Source organism: Cupressus sempervirens, chromosome 1 (genome assembly GCF_028749045.1).
Source record: "Cupressus sempervirens isolate cs-2001-9-10 chromosome 1, ASM2874904v1, whole genome shotgun sequence".
Taxonomy (NCBI): Eukaryota; Viridiplantae; Streptophyta; class Pinopsida; order Cupressales; family Cupressaceae; genus Cupressus; species Cupressus sempervirens.
The window spans coordinates 696,301,669-696,318,597 of record NC_143118.1 but is presented as its reverse complement, the minus strand read 5'-3'; the positions used below and the strand labels follow the sequence as shown (position 1 = coordinate 696,318,597).

The following is a 16,929-nucleotide window of genomic DNA, read 5'->3' as shown; positions in this document are numbered from 1 at the left end:
CAAATAACCACACAATGGAATATAAACAATATTCTCATAATAGAATCATAAGATTTACATCCAACATGCCCGTCTATAAGGCCTTCTAGGTTATGGCCAAATACAAAGCAATTACAATAATAGTTTTGCAAGACCTCGCAAGATCCAACTCCTAGCTAGCTCAGACCCACAAACTAGTAGAAAACCCCAAGAAGAATCTAAACTTGAGCTCACAAACCACCAAGCAACCTTCTTGTTTTCCCAAGCCCACACTTAGCTAGCTCTGCCAAACTTCGCTCCTCTCAGCTACTCCATCTTCTCTATGCTGAATATCAATGACTCAAGACATCACAAGACCCTCTCTTATACTAAATCAAGTCATAGGTTAGCTTACACCCCATAGGATAGTAGGGGGGCTTGAGATAGATTCTATATATAACATGGTGCATGCAGTTGACCCCTACTATTCGACTAGGGAGGGACTATAGGGTGGGCCCGACCCCTGCTATTTATAAGGGAAGGGTAAGGGCAATAGGTCAATATTAGTTTATCTAGATGTTTGGACCTCAATTACTTTTAAATAAACACTCACATTAAATACACCCTCAAGTCACAAGTCGGCTTGGCAATAGACATTAATTACATGAAATAACAAATTACTTAGGAAAAGCCCCAAGTTTACAATGCATAACTAACTCATATGACAACATATAAGTACACGCCCTTAGGCGTAGGTCCATGTGCCATCCAACAATCCAAATCCAAGAACGTATAAGCCAACTCCCACGGATCGAAGCTCACGAAAACAATCTCCAAGGTCTGCCCAAGAAATCAAGAACACATTACCAGCAACCACCAAAAAGGCTCTAACTCCTACACGATAACCCCAATCTTTATGCACGCATAGGACAAGGTTCCCCAATGTGCCTCGAACACATCCCCAACTGCACAACCATAGGTCCACAAATCTGAGCCTGATGCTCCTGCATACAGGATTGTTGACTACCCCAGGATGCTCCTGCATTAGAAGGTCAGATGGATATCATATCAATTTCATTGGGTGGCAAAGCATTAATGAGAGGTGTATTTTTGTGTGAGGGCAGCGGTGAGTTGAATTAGTTTTAAAAAGCTTAGAGTTTTTTGAGTTAACGCAAACAAGTGAGGTTTGAGAACAGTGCAAAGACAATGGAGGCCAATTTCACTTTGGTAACAACCCGCCAATTGTAGGGCTTTTTTGGCTCAATATCAGCAAAGTGTTTAAAGAAAATTTTAAAATTTAAATAGGAAGATATGACTAAGCCTATAATGGAATTGTTGGTGAAGTTTTTCATGGAGGCAACGCATCGGTACTGTTGAAATGTCAACATTATCTCTCTAGTATTGACATGGGGACTAGAAGTTGCAGAGGAGTTCGAGATATTATGATGATATTCTACATGGAATAGATTCTATTTCTGAATGGGTCATTCCAAGAGTGGGGTTTGATGTCTTTGAGGCTACAGAAGACACAAGGGAGGCAAAATGTTGGTAATAATTTCTATTTGTGAGGTGGTCGAGCAGAGTAAGCAAGGAGGATTACAAGATTAAAGTGCCCATAGCATGGTAAGACTTACCTAGTGCTATTCATCTATGACCTACAAAGGGTTTAATTTTTAATTGCTGCGGATGAGATGCTAGGTGGCCTACAATAGAAGATATGGCCATCCAGAACAAGCATACACCAGCAGTGAGAAATGTATGTTAAAGACATTTATTCATCACACTGAGCGTTTTTAGTCCGGTGAAGTGTTTGGAGGTTATTTAAAGAGCTCTATAACTTTGACACTATAGTGAATATTCGAGGCTATTGTATATCTACCAACATGGCCATGGACATGTGAAAATGTTTCAATACAAGAGGCACTCATGGCTCAGAGAATTAAAGTATCGCTGTCATGTTTGAGCCTAAAGTTTTTTGAATCAACCCAAATGTAATCAGGTCGCCAATTGAAGAGGTCCAAGAATATTTTCTTATGTTTTGTGAATAGAGCCATAATCTTTGTCGAGCATACTTATTAACCAAAGAAACCATTTTGAAAATGGGACTCAATTGAGGAGCAAAATAGGGCGAAGAAGAGTGTCCATTGTCCTGCCTAATCGTTTCTCTTGCTATATATTGTGGGTATGTGAAGACACTTAAAAGTAGGTCTGTACATGCACTATTTCAATGTACTCTATTTTATTGTTCCTATTTGTCCAATGCAAAGAAGCGGTATTTGATTAAAAATTTTGAGACAATGCTAGTGAGAAGAAAGTAGACAAGTTAAAAGCTTTTAATGTTCTCAACAATTGAAAATCATTTAGAATCTGTTAAGTTTCTCTAGTAGTACCTACAATCTAAGAGGAAAATTTATGCTTTGTGTCTAAATTTTCCCTCCTTGGTGATTCTTGTGTAGTCTAGCATGCTATGGAAATTATACATCTATTTATTGATCAAGATCTAGTGCAAGTCATCATTGATGATATCATTAATATTGATTCAAGAGAAGATGTAATTCAAATCAGAGATTTCACCCAAATTTTTGAATTGTTTTTGGAAAAGATACGCCAAATGAGGGTGATTGGAAGTTTAGTTGCATTAATTCCTTATTTATTCATTCTCCTTATTTATTCATACTTATTACTAAGAATGCACTAATGGTTGCAATGCACATTATCGATATTAAGGACCATAACGATATAAATAAGTTCATTAGAAGCCTCACTCGGACCATTGTTTTCTTTGCAACATTTGGCAACACCTCCAAAGCTTCACCAGAGCTAGCACAAGGATACACTACAATAATTTTAGTATGAAGGATGGAGGGATCGGAAGATGGAGGAACTTCCATCATCTCAAGCCAGATTTTCACTTTGAGATGATGTTTTGCATATGAAGTGTTTTTGCCTTTATCGGTTTTTTGTTTTGTTTTGCTTTCTAATGCTGACAAGTTTGAAGAATGCATGTCTTGTGAAGACTCATACTGGAGATAAGTTTATGTATCGTGCTCAATATTGATTGTTGTCAAGCAAGCTTTAGAGTATATGATCGAGAATTAGACACTTTTGTGGTCACTAGACAATGATAGAGATATGTCGCATCTCTTAGGGATCATTGTTGAATAATTCAAGACTGTGATTTGAGAGTTTGGGACTAAGAGCTTAAGGACACAGCTCAAAGCTCCTCATGATGTACATAGGGGGTAGGCCCATCAAAATCATGTAGTCACACACACAAACTTTCGAACTCCCTTTGAATTTGATATGATCAAGATATTCAAAGATCAGCTGAAAGCCTCCATTCGCTTCTTCAGATGGATGCGTCAGACTCCATTTGAACATCATCTTCTAAGCTCCTTTACCTTTGAAGAAGTGTTAAGACTCCCTCTAAATATAAATCATTCGAGCTCTTCATCTAAAATTGTCAAACTCCCTCTCAATCTCCCTTTTCCTTGCAATAACATCCTAGAAGGAAAAGATCAATACACATAGCTCTAATAGAACATAAAAATAAGAGAGAATACTATAATACTCAAGGACAATAATAATATTAGGAATAATCAGATATTCGTAATTATCATAATAGTGTAATTTGTTCCTTTAAGATAACATAATTACTCTATTCAAGATGGCATTCTTATTATTTACTAATTCTATTCAATGTTTATAATAAGAATATTGGAGACTCACTTATACTTATCAACATCCTTGATTGTGATGAATGTAAGACGCTTTTTGGCTTTGGCATACACCTTTGCCATCCTTCCATCTATTTAAAAAGATGAGCACTCCTATCCCTTTCCACAAATCCCTACGGCAATAAATTGTCAAAAAATGCATTTGAAACAAATGAAAACATTATGCCTGCTAACCTGTTTAATATTTTAAATATAGATTTATAGAAGAAAGAAAACAAAACAAGGAGATCATTTGTAAACCAAAATTGAAAAAACAAAACTAAATTAATTTTCCTCTTTTGCCAAATCTCTCTACAATCTCCTTGGTTTGAATAAACTCTTGCATGTGTAGGAATATCATTCCAATTGTTTTTGAATCTCTAATCGTCACTCTTCTAATCATCAGATTCTTTTGGGTTTGTCATGGGTTCTTCCGGAAACCCCAGTCTTCTGTGCATGACGTGGTGGAATCCTTTGATGAATTGGCTCTGAATCTGGACTCAGTGAACAAGATCTGGAATCCAACAAATTCAGGGGATCAACCATAGCATTATCATGTTGTGGTAAATATACTACCATAAGCAAGGTGTAAACTGTCAGATAAGAGTTCCACTTGCATTCCTGATGAGGCTTGCATCAGCAGGACATGCTAGCAATTGTCTTTTTAGCATATTCCTCTTTCTAGGCTGAAATAACCACCTGAATTTGAAAATCTCTCAAGTCTACAAAATTCCTAACCAGAGAATCAATTCTATAAAAAAAGAGTTGTATTCAATTCTTATCACCAGTACCTGTGTGTTCAAGGTGAATATTAATAGATTTTTTTTTTTTTGATTGAAAATTGCTTTACAAGGAAAGCCACTTTCTTTGTGTTTCTTCTTCCTCAGACATTTCATTAATCTGAAAATTTTATGTCTGCTTCAAAACTTCAACACAACCTTCCAGCCACTTTAGCATCTAGGTTGCCTCTCAAGACACATGTAAATGGTTTTCTTCGATTAAAATCCAGACAAGGCTGAATCTGTCTATAGATATATTAATAAATAGTTGGTCTTGACAGATTCAGCCTTGTCAAGAGTGAGTCCAGAGAGATTGCCCTGGAGGGACAGAATCTATCCAAATCCCCATTGTACTCACTCTTGACAAAAATGATGAGCAGCCCTGGAGGACCAGAAGAGAATGACATTGAAAAGTTGGGATTAATTTCAGCTTATTCAATCAGCAAGATCATTGAGAAAAGAAAGGCAACCAAGTGTGCCCAAGAGAGCGTTGAAGTAATAGTTTTCTAAGTTTCTTTATCTCTGCTTTCTACATGTCTTCCACCTAAGTTTCTTGATGTCTATTCTTTTTTATTACTTATTCGTTGCTTACAATGTCTTATAGTTTAAATGTCGATTAGATGACATTGTTAATAATCCCCTTATACTTATCAGTACACGCAGAAAGTTCTCAAAGTCTCTGCTGGCTTTTATCACAGTTCTCCTTTGCAAGAGTGACAATAATTTTAGTGTTGGAAAATGATAGTCCACAATTGGTCTGCTCCATATACCTATCACAGCTATCGGCTTCACCATTTCTCCTTGATCTCTAAACTTTCTCTCGATGACCAACACAGTCTGAATGCAACCATTCTTTGCATTTACATTATGCTCATGCACATCATACATCATATTCTATTAGACAAACTTTCATAACATATACAGTTTGGGTCTGATACCATGTTAGTTTTCCGAGGACCGTTGCAAATGTAATAAGCAATGCCATGTATTTGGTATGTGTGTTCCAAATGCAACATCCTCTTAGATTTATATATAGAGAATAGGTCATGAATAGACATGAACCTTCATAGGTCATGAATAGACATGAATCTTCATAGGACATGTCTATTCATTAATTAGATAATTAATAAAATAACAAATTATATATATATATACAATAACCTTATATCTCAAATATAAAGAACACACATATAATAGGTTTATCTGACTGAAGCTATCAAACATCAACATGCCTAAATCCAATCAATAGTGTCAGTCTCAAGACAGGGTAGAGGTCAATGTCCCGGAAGCCTTGAGGACAAGTCCCAAGATAGGTTACAAGCTTGGACTTGTAAACTTTGAGGAAGCCTATTCTAATTGCTCTCCATGCACCTTGGTTACAAGCCTAATCCTTCCTTTATTGAGTTGAAGTAGTAATAAGGTCAGCATGGATGTTAATAATATATACAGATAACTTAATCTAATAAGATGAATGAATAATTCTCTTTACTTTGAATGTCTTTGACTAAATCATTATATCTTTATCCATTTAGCTTAGGACATAATATTAAATTTCGGTTAAAATAGGCCTAAACCTAGCAGGGGGCATTACATTTGACTTTCAATGAAGATTATGAAGAGGTACTTACGAATGTATGTAATATATATATGTATGTATATATATATGTGTGTGTGTATATATGTATACATATGCATACATACACATATATATACATACACACACACACACATATATTTGTATGTATATATATCTGTGTGTATATATGTATGTATATGTATATATATGTGTATGTATGCATATGCAAGTAATATGTGTGTATATATATATATGCATGTATATGTGTATTTATATGTATATATATATACATTTATTCACATCTGGAATAACATGTATATATGACTTCTAATTTCATTAATACTAATATATATAAAAATATGATACAACATAAAGATATAAATATATATAATTATGATCTAATGGTCATACATATATATAAATCGGCCCATTCACTATTTCCTTATTCCTAATATCATTGAGATATATATACTCAAACATTCAGATAAATAGTTCTGATTCCATTGTTTACTAATAAATAGATATAATTTACATATATAAATAGTAGTTCATTCTTATAAGATATATTATATCATCTATAAATACATTCTATAATTCAATATATACTTCCATTATTCCTCATATACATACACACATCATGCATGCACACATATATAATTCTAAATAAATTTCTAATTCATTATAACTAATATATATGTGAATTTTGTATTATTATTAATATATATATTTTTTGGATTTCATTGTTTATATGTATAGTTATGAGCTCACTATATATATTAGTTACAATGAATTAAAAATGTATTTAGAATTTTTTATACATAAATATATATATATACACACACACTGATGAATCAAATCCAAATCTGAACCTGAACCCAAACTGGCAACTTAGGTCTGAAACATTAAAAATCTCAACAAAGATTGCTTTGGGCAATTATGCCTGTTGCACCCTTCTATTATACACGGATCATCCCAAGTACCTCTTCATAATCTTCATCAGAAGTCAAATCTTCCTGATTAAATCAGTTTGGTCTTGAAAATTTATATTCCTACCTACCAACAAAAGAAATGGATTGGGACACCCCATGCAAACCAGCAAAATTGTTTCCAGACATTAATGCTTCATATTTTAAGAATAAAATATGAACATGTATAAATTATGGTTTAACAGTTTGCAGAAATAATGAATAATGTGTCAAAATCTACTGGAATGTTTTCTAATGATACAATATTTTTTATAGTAGATATCTGTCTACCTTAAGATGTCACGATATTATCATCCTTTTTACCCTTTTGACAAAAGAAAAGAAACTTTCAATCATTCAACTAGAACAACCATGATGTAAACATTAGTAACAGAAGCAATCTCAACTACAGACTGGAGAAATAACAATATCCAAACTTGTAACATTACATTTTTTTTTTTTGAAATTTGGGAATGGTTTCCAAAGACTGTAACTCTCACCATTTCCATTCTTGATCAAGATTGAGAAGAACCTCATCATAAAATTGAGGTAACCATCTAGTGAATAAAATATGAGTATCATTATTCATGGCACCAATAGGAGCAGGCTGGCTATCTCCAAGTTGTTTCTCATTGCCAGATTTGCCAATCACCATGTTTCCCTTGCCAGAATCAAAATCTTCCCACAGACGACGTAAAGGCTTCATGCGTATCTTTGTATATTGCTGTTCTAGATATCTATATCGACCAATACGGACAAGGATGTGCCGTAAACTTTGGGCAGCATCAACCTGCACTACAATTTTCAAACTAAATGATGTGTTCAAATGTATTTAGTTTTACTGTAAAGATGACATGCTCACAAACTTATAGCTGACAAAATCAATCTCTATATCACATCAATTGTATTTGCAAAAGCAGAACATTTGAACAAGTATACCAAAAAAAAATGAAGATCGTGCTGAATATTTTCTTGTACATCTTTAGAATATTTTACAAATTAAATATGGACAAATAGATTTGATGTCTAACCTTGTGATTAGTAAGAGCATCCACCAATCGGGGCTGTATCATTCCTTCCAACCGATCTTCTAAAACTTCCAACTGTCGTTTTACATTAGCAAACTCTGAAACCTGGAAAAGCACCCATCAATGACAATCAATTATAAGAATTCCAGATGTTGAACTAAATCCTATTTTGACTTTTTAATGCACGATTTTTTGCCAACGGATATCATTTCAATGCTTAAGAAATGAGATCATTACATACTTCACCAACAACAGACAAGCAATGTCTCATATTAGCCAATGTTTCTGCTGCATGTGCAAGGTCTCCACTTGAGAACACATCTTCAACACTTGCACTCAACTTTGTCAAACCCGCAGCATCCTGTTCTAGCAAAAAAATTGTCACAATGTAGCCTGAAAATCCTGTTTTTATTCCCATGTCAACCTAAAATAATCCAACTAAGTTCAAATAAATTAAAAAATACATGAATATATAAACTACAAACCTTCAACGTCTGGAATGCTGCTTCCATACGTTGTTTGACCCTATCTACTCTAGCAAGTGCTGCTACAGATTCTGCTGATGATCCTTCTGCCTATCATCAAAAAACAATGTGAGGCATGTCGCCTTTCAGAAGGTATTCATGGCACTCAAAAGTACCAATATATGGCAATGCTTCAAACTTTGTTTCAACTTGACGAATCATTAACTTTGATTGAGATTTCCCCTAACAATGGAGGAAAAGAAAAAATAATCGCCACCAGTTCAGAAAAGCACACTAACCAAAACCCAAATACCTGCATTTTGTAAGGATAGGATGCACAATAGAAATATGCAACTTCAAAACAAGTACATTAGGTACATTTAATCCATCGTTCATTTGGAAACCTTGATGAATTACAATATGAAACAAATGTTCACACAAAGTACCATGACAATATTATGTTATGCATTTGACATAAATCCTCACAATGTGATCATCATCATTCCAGCATCCACCCTTATCTAAAATTGGTGGGTCTAAAACACATTCAATGTAACACAGCAAGAGAACGTAATGATGACAATCCCCCTTCACATAAAGCTTTTTGAGACACAATGCCTCCCAAAACTCAATAAACTTGAGAATCTCCACCAACAGCTCACATTCATCACTATGTTGTTGGTTCAACAAAGCCAGTCTAAATCTTCAGAAGCTCCAATATTCCACAAGCCTTGTGGTACTCGAACTCGAAATGCAGAATCTTTGCATGTAAGATGTGAATCTTGGAAATCTGAAGAGTACTTTGATCGTCAAATGTATAAGATCTAGCATCTCATATAAATGCATAACTTCTTTATGTGCTTGAGCAAATCCAACGTACTTTGCCTCTGCTACTGATTCCAAAACAATAATTAGATTTTTGGAAGACTAGCATCAACCTATATGCCAACATTGCAACATAAACTAAAGTAGAACTTCTGTGATCAAGATCTCCCACCCAATTGTTATGTCCCCATTTGTTAAATCTTATGAAATAGGGACAATTAACTTTCAACAATCAATTGTAAGAGACTCTTTCCTTAGAGTCTCTAATAACACTTAAAAATGATAATGATTGAAGTCAAAATAATAGTCTATGATTCACCATTTTCATGCACTGAAGAAGTCTAACTCAGAGAAAGAAAGAAGGAGCACAAATAAAGTATACTTATGGTTCTGGATCAAGTTATTTCAAACCCGCTCTGATACCATGTTATATTCAGAACTAGAAATAATGCAATCAAAGAAAGAAATAAGCACAAAACAATAAGAAGCAATACAATAGTTACCCTAGAAAAAACCATCCTCGGTGAAGGAAACAACCCAGCCCTCGAAGCAGTCCCTTTATTTAAATATGCTTTTGAGAAAAGTTACAATATCTTTACAAAATGTAGACCTTTCAATATGCACGACAGTTACAACACAATTGACATGGACTCAATGACAAATACAATTTTGCTACTATTTCATTTTGGATTTGTGAATTCTGGGTAAAGTATAAGGTGACCTCAAAAGGGGACATTACATCGCGCGCCCTTAAAAGAGTAAGAAATATGCAAATCCAATCACTTGAAAAGACAAACTACATAAATATTAATTTATAACTAATGCTAGGTGGAAATTAACAACTACTGGTTAGTTGGCATTCTAGTTGGCAGCATTCTTTATTATAAGGAAAGAAGGCAACTGTTAAAAGATAAGAATATATAAACAAGACCAAATGCGGAGAAGACAAAATTAGTGGAAGAAAATATGAAGTGACTTTGCAAGTAAATACTACAGCTAAAGAAAAAAGAAAAATTCTCCAAGAAAAAACTAAGAAATTTATGGACAAAAACCCATAGCTTGTCTAGATATCAAGGACAAATGTTTAAGGAAATATAGCATGGAATTGGAAGAAGATACATAGCAAAAAATCAAGTAAACACTATTTTCAGAATTATATCAAGGTGAAAAATCTGAATGTTATAGTATAACTAAAATTCACGATTTTTATTAAATTGCATTTATAATGTAAATGCAATTATCATTTTAGAATTAGAAATATTGCTTCCAGCTAAAAATAAGAAATGTCCTAGAAAGGCATTACATATATGCATTACCATCCCCCAATATCATCTACCCATCACTCCCAAATAGGGTGCATGCTCCACCCATCCTCAAAGCCCACCCTAGGTGTCTCCCACCATCCCTGCATCCCTTGTCTCCAAAACTTCATGGACCAATGATTTCTATCCTATTCAATTAAGTGTGCTGGACAACATTACAATATTTTATAAACAAGTATCTTGACAAAGTTGAACTTTGATAAAGAAAGCTTAAGCTAATGCATGATCAATCTTCATTAATGCATGCATAAGGAAATAAATCATCTTTAGCCAAATAAAAGGCATTGACGAAGCATGTGTGCATGTGTAATACATTGAGGGAGAGAAAAGAGAAGGCCAAGGTGACTCTTCCAAACTAAAATCAACCCAAGGAGTAGAATCAACCGACCTTATACTACAAGACACCTAAGTGAAAGTGTAAAAAAATGGTTTGCAAGACCACAAAGAATAATTATGTAAATGAAGGATATTTGGAATTATATCTTAAAAATTGCACCAAAGAAACTTGAAGAAGTGCATGATATGCTTAAAATGAAGGAACAAAAGTGGAGATAGCAGATTGTTTGACTATTGATGGACTACTGATGCAACTAGCACAAAGCATGGAAAGGAAGAAATTAGCACATTTCCATATTGAAATCAACATTAGATAAAGGCAAGTGCACTTGCTAGTATTTGTTCATACTGGAAATTGTTAATAGACTTCATTTAAAAACTTATGATCATCTACAGCTATGCGCATTGTGTTTAACGAAGAAAAGCCGAGAAATACAAGTAACGTGAAATCATAAAATCAAATTTGAAACTAATCTATAACATGTTGATGGAATGGAAGCAAATGCAATTCCATAATGCATCTGATGTTGTGTTGGAGAGTTTTTGTATCTCAAGGATGCTAACTTCAAAATGGAAAACAAATATAAATGAAACAAGGATGGAGTAAAGTACATCATTAAGACAAAACAAAGCAAGATCAAGCACTCATGGTAAGCACCAACCAAGCCAAAAAAAAACTTACTCTAACAAATAATATATTGTTTTACTTCTTTTGAAGGATAAGAAAGATGATGGACTCAAAAACTTTAAGATAGTTTAGAAGCAACTTTATGAGTTGTTACAGCAAGTGACTGCACCCAAGTACTTCATTGTGTGGGACACAAGGATGGCTCTTGGGGATTGTGCCTTGTAAGTAACTCAACCCAATCACAATAGTGAACTATATGCAATCTCACAAATTGATGACTTATTGAACCAACTTCAAACTATCAATTATTTTATGAAATTGCATCTTAAATTAGAGTACAATCAAGTTTGAATGTAAGATATGTACGGAAGACAACCTTCAAGATCAAAACGACATCTAGATGACGGGTTGTTGCTTGTGACTAAGGTACTGCAACTGCTACATTAATGATATTGATGAACAATTGTTGAGGCCATTCATAAATACATGTGTCCTAGCAAATGTAGATGATGTTTCAGTTTTCAGCGCTGCAATAAAATCTAACTCATTTAAGAAAAGTCTTACAAGTGCTAAGCGAAATCAACCTTATTCGATACGAAGAAGACTTATGCTATGCAATCAATAGTCCATCCAGGACAAGTGATTGGACAACAACTAGTAATTGTTACGACAGAAGTGACAACTATTACTAAATTGCCCACATTATGACTATAGTAGAGACAGAGTTTAATCGATGCAGTTCAAAACACAAAGAAAATCATTCCTTCTTATCCACAATAGCGATACATTTGCATGCTATTGCAATAGGTACTAAGAAATTATACTGGGTTAAGATGCATCAAACATTTACAAATTGTTACAACTAAATTATGACTACTACTAATTTGTTCACGTGATGAGTGTTGTACAAAGTAAGTGCTTTAATTGATGCAGTTTGGTACAAGAAGATATGCGTTCGTTTTGATCAACAATAGCAATACTTTTGCATGTGATTGCAACAACAAGTGAGATAGTATGGTGTGCTTTCGAATCTTTGTAGCGGTAAGATAGCAAATTGGAGTAAACTAATATATTATTGCAACAAGTGGTAAGATGGTATGTTATTACAACAAGTAGTACATTAGGGTAAGGTGCATATGGTGCTTTTGATTCTTTGAAGTGTAAAATCAGCAATGTGCAGTACTTGTTCTTCCTAATTTACTGAAATCATTTAAGACGAAATAGATGAAAGTGCAAATGCAACAGGGACAGATTTTTGCAACAAGGTAGGCCAGTTTGTTATCATCCAGAAGCATTTTGTAAAATTATCAGAGATTACCCTATTCATGACAATAAAATATATGCACTTGTACAAGCAATTAAGAAATGAAAACAATAAAACTTACTTGTTGGGAAAGGCAACAATTGTGCATACTAAGAACAAATAGCTTCAGTATTTCAGAAAGCAAAATAAATTGCAGCAAAACAAAATGCTACAATTCAATGAGATTTCTTCAACAATTCTATTTGGTGATTGAGTACAGATATTATGGCAAATATGCTATCTATGGCACCAATTATAAAGCAAATTCCAATAAAAAATTGCTTTCAACAGTTTCCCAACTTGAGCCTTTTGTAAAAAGAGCGTATGAGGAAGCATATGCTGAAGATAGAAATATTCGAGGCACATATCAACTTTTGAAGAAACAGAGGCGTTGTTTAAGACAGCACTGATTTCTATCTCAAAGACAAACTAATTGACAGGATGAACAAGCTATAGCGTCATAAGAGGAAAGGCTTCCAACTATGAGAAAGTATATGCTGAAGATAGAAATATTGGAGGCACATATCAACATTTAAAGAAACGGAGGCAGTGTTTAAGACAACACAGATTTCCATCTCAAAGACAAACTATCTCAAAGACAACACAGATTTCTACTTGACAGGATGAACAAACTAGAGCGTCATGTGAGGAAAGACTTCTAATTATGAGGGAACCACATAATTCGTAAGTGTCAAGTCATTTTGGCATTGGGTAAACCAGTGATTCATTTGCGAAAGTGTGCATAAATTCTGTTGCACGAACATGCCTGAGGTTAGAGAAGAAGGATCACACATGCCTCTGGCTCTACCTATGCCCGATAGATCATGGAAGAACATCTGTATGGAGATTGTGGGAGGTATGCCTTTCTCAAGGCATGGACATAGCTACTTGTATGTAATTTTATAATCTAAATACATTTAGCAAGCTGTGTGATTTAAATCTATGTATGGAGATAATAAAAGGGCATGAGGGTACTGAATAATTCTTTTTCATGTTTGGGTACATTTTTGTTTGCCAAAGCCCACTGTATCAAACGGGGCTCTATGATTCCCGGAGGATTTTTAGACCACTTGTGCAATAAGAGGTATAACAAAACTCAAGAAACGTACAGCATTCGACGCTCAGACAAATGAGCAAACAGAGATTGAAAATATAACCTTTCCACATAAGGGGCTACAGCAGCAACCAACCAAAAGTACGGCATGTTATTGGCGTACACTCAAAATATTTGCAAATGAGAAATTTTCGCATCTACGTTCATTTAAAAGACAATTGTAGGAACCTTTTTGAGCTTGTTAAGAATTCCAGAAACAGCAGATCTAAGAACAAGGGCGTCGTCCCTGAGGCGAATAACATCCCTCGAAGCGCGGGGCACCCTGAGCAGTGAAGAAGCACTCTGTTCGTCCAATGAAGTCGCGATTTCTTCGGACGCGGCCTGCAATTTCATCTCCAAATCTCCTAGATACTTTTCAACCGCTTCTTCCGGATGCCGCGCCTTGCAAGCCCCATTTATCCACTTCTTGGCATCGAATTTTTCGTCTGAGAAGCTGCTCAAGTCCACCATCATCTTGCCTTCAATCTGAATTCACGTCAGGCCAGCTCAGCCGCTCTCTCCTTCAGATTTATACACATTTACCAGAGCCAAATATGCGGGAATCATATTATGCAGGATAGTCTGCACATTTTGACTTCTGTGTAAGGTCGGAAGTCATTCTTGTGCCATCGAAACGAATTCTAGTTGTGCCCCTCGCATGCCAACTGTTGTGTTCAAGCCTATAGATCCCTCTGCTGTAGCTATTGTGAGGCGGAAAAGCACATGGATGAAACAAAATGACAAATGGATGCAAAAATGGGATATCAACATCCAAGTTTGTTCGGATAACATTAGAAAAATAAAAAAAATTGTCAATAAAAAATTTCGTAATAGACAAGACACATAAGAAAAAAAAAATCTTATTACATTAAAGAATTTAATCCCACTTCTAGTCATGATGAAAAGGCCTATATAAGGGCACTTATTAATTGGAAAGCAAAAATGTTGATGGCACAAATTAGAACTAGTTCACATCAACTGTGATGTGAAACTGGTAGATGGCAAGTTCCAAAGGAAGAGTGGGCAGACAGAACATATTTATTCTGCAATATGAGAACAGTGGAGACAAAGCAACACTTTGTCATGGAATGCTTGGCTTACAACGATATCAGATCTGATTATACAAAAATTCTGCAGAACAAGAACTTTAACTATTTATTTGAGGAAGATCAAGTGAAGAGAACAGCGGAGTTGATTATCAAAATTCAGAGAAGAAGAGACAAGTTAACCAAAACTTTGCAACTGACTAGTTTGGCTCCTGACTCGGGAGGGCGATTGCATGGCTCCCATAGACTACTTTAGTCTCGTGGACGTTATTAAAATCTATCATATCATATCATATCTCTTTTAAATTAGTAAAGCACTGGGAATTTGGTGGCGAAACATTTTACGTCTCCAAATTCTTCAAATGCTAATTGGACTGTTGAGTAGGTTACCTGTAATTGCAAAATGTTAAATTAAAGAGCTCTACGCTAGCTTGAGTTCCTGCCTTAATATATAATATAAGTATTTGGGAGGTTTTGTAGACTTAGCGAGTTGTAAGACAAAAGAAATATCCACAATCTAAATAGGCAGTGGTGTTTGCATGTTGACATGTGTTAAAACACACAAATAATTATGTGAGATATTAATTTTATAAAATTAAAATTTTGATATTTATTAATTAAAATCAAGAATAATTATTATAAATCAAGATATATCAAATTTAAGTTGATATATTTGTATTAAAAATATTTTATGTTGTGTCATAAATTCTTTATAAGAAGTTTGAAGAATTACTTTTACTTGTATAGGAATTATTTTATTTATCTTAGTTTGTAAAAATATGTCTAATATTTGTTTGTATATCTAGTAAGTTTGAGGGGTGGTATTAATTTAACAATTTGTAAAATGATATTAAAAGAAATAAGAACAAGATTGTAAAATAGTAGTCAGTAAAACATAGTGTAAACTTAAAAGAAATAACATTTTACAATTGGCAAAAATAAACATCAATCTAAAACTAATAAATATATATAAAATAAGAAATAAGAAATACTCAACTCTATATTTGAATTTAGTAAGAAAAATGAATTGTGAGGTGGAAGATAAAAACATTACTTTTTTGAGAATCCAATGAACTTGTCACATTTGTGGAAAAAATAAAGTTGTAATTAATGCATTCATTAATTCATGATAAAGTTGTTAGAAAATATTTGTATTTTTGTTGGAGAAAATTGAATTTTCTCTCTCGAAAAATAATCATTAGCCAACTGAAAAAAGGGATTTTTGTTTTCATAAATAGATTTAAAAATATACAAGCATATAACTTTAGAAATAGAATAATTGATCACTAAAAATTAATAGATGGGGGATTTTTAAAAAAACAATAGTTTGAGACTTTTAAAAGGTAGGGACTAATAATTTTATAGTGAAATATGGAAAAATTGTTAATGATTAGAGGCATGTGACACTTATGAACATTATTTTGATGGATAATATTTTTTTAATATGTTTTAGATTTTAAAATGTACAACTAAATTATAATTTATAAATAAAAAATTATATATTTATTATTAATTATATTTATTTTTTAAAATTATGTTTTACATTTATATTTTTATTTATTTTAATAAGCTATTGATTTTATCAATTAATATAAAAATTAAGTATATTAAGCTATTTAGGAAAATACTTCGAGGATAACAATTTTTAAATCAATATAATGCTTTCTAGATCTTAACACACAATTCAAAATAAAGCTTTGTCCTTACATCATTAAGTTGGTCTCATAAATGAGACGAAAACTCATTTTCCCTACCAACTGCATGTTTTATATGTTAGCCCCAATTGATGACGTAACTGAGAATGATATGAATGTACATGAAAGAGTCATATCAGTTGTTATGTTGTCATTGATGTCAAAGTTTTAGTTGGTTAGACATTATGCTAATTCA

General features: G+C 33.7%; 1 protein-coding gene across 1 annotated transcript in view; it reads right to left on the bottom strand.

The window, feature by feature from the left end:
• EYE (conserved oligomeric Golgi complex component-related / COG complex component-like protein) overlaps positions 1 to 14,750 on the bottom strand; it is an 82,266-nt gene extending 67,516 nt beyond the window's left edge. The window contains exons 1-5 of the mRNA XM_089787322.1: positions 14,183 to 14,750; positions 8,508 to 8,597; positions 8,264 to 8,383; positions 8,026 to 8,127; positions 7,495 to 7,784 (exon numbers count right to left, since the gene is read on the bottom strand). Of these exons, the coding sequence (XP_089643448.1) occupies positions 7,495 to 7,784; positions 8,026 to 8,127; positions 8,264 to 8,383; positions 8,508 to 8,597; positions 14,183 to 14,467 (887 nt within the window). The 5' untranslated portion in view covers positions 14,468 to 14,750. The remainder of the gene's footprint in view (positions 1 to 7,494; positions 7,785 to 8,025; positions 8,128 to 8,263; positions 8,384 to 8,507; positions 8,598 to 14,182) is intronic.
• Between the last annotated feature and the right edge of the window lie 2,179 nt (positions 14,751 to 16,929).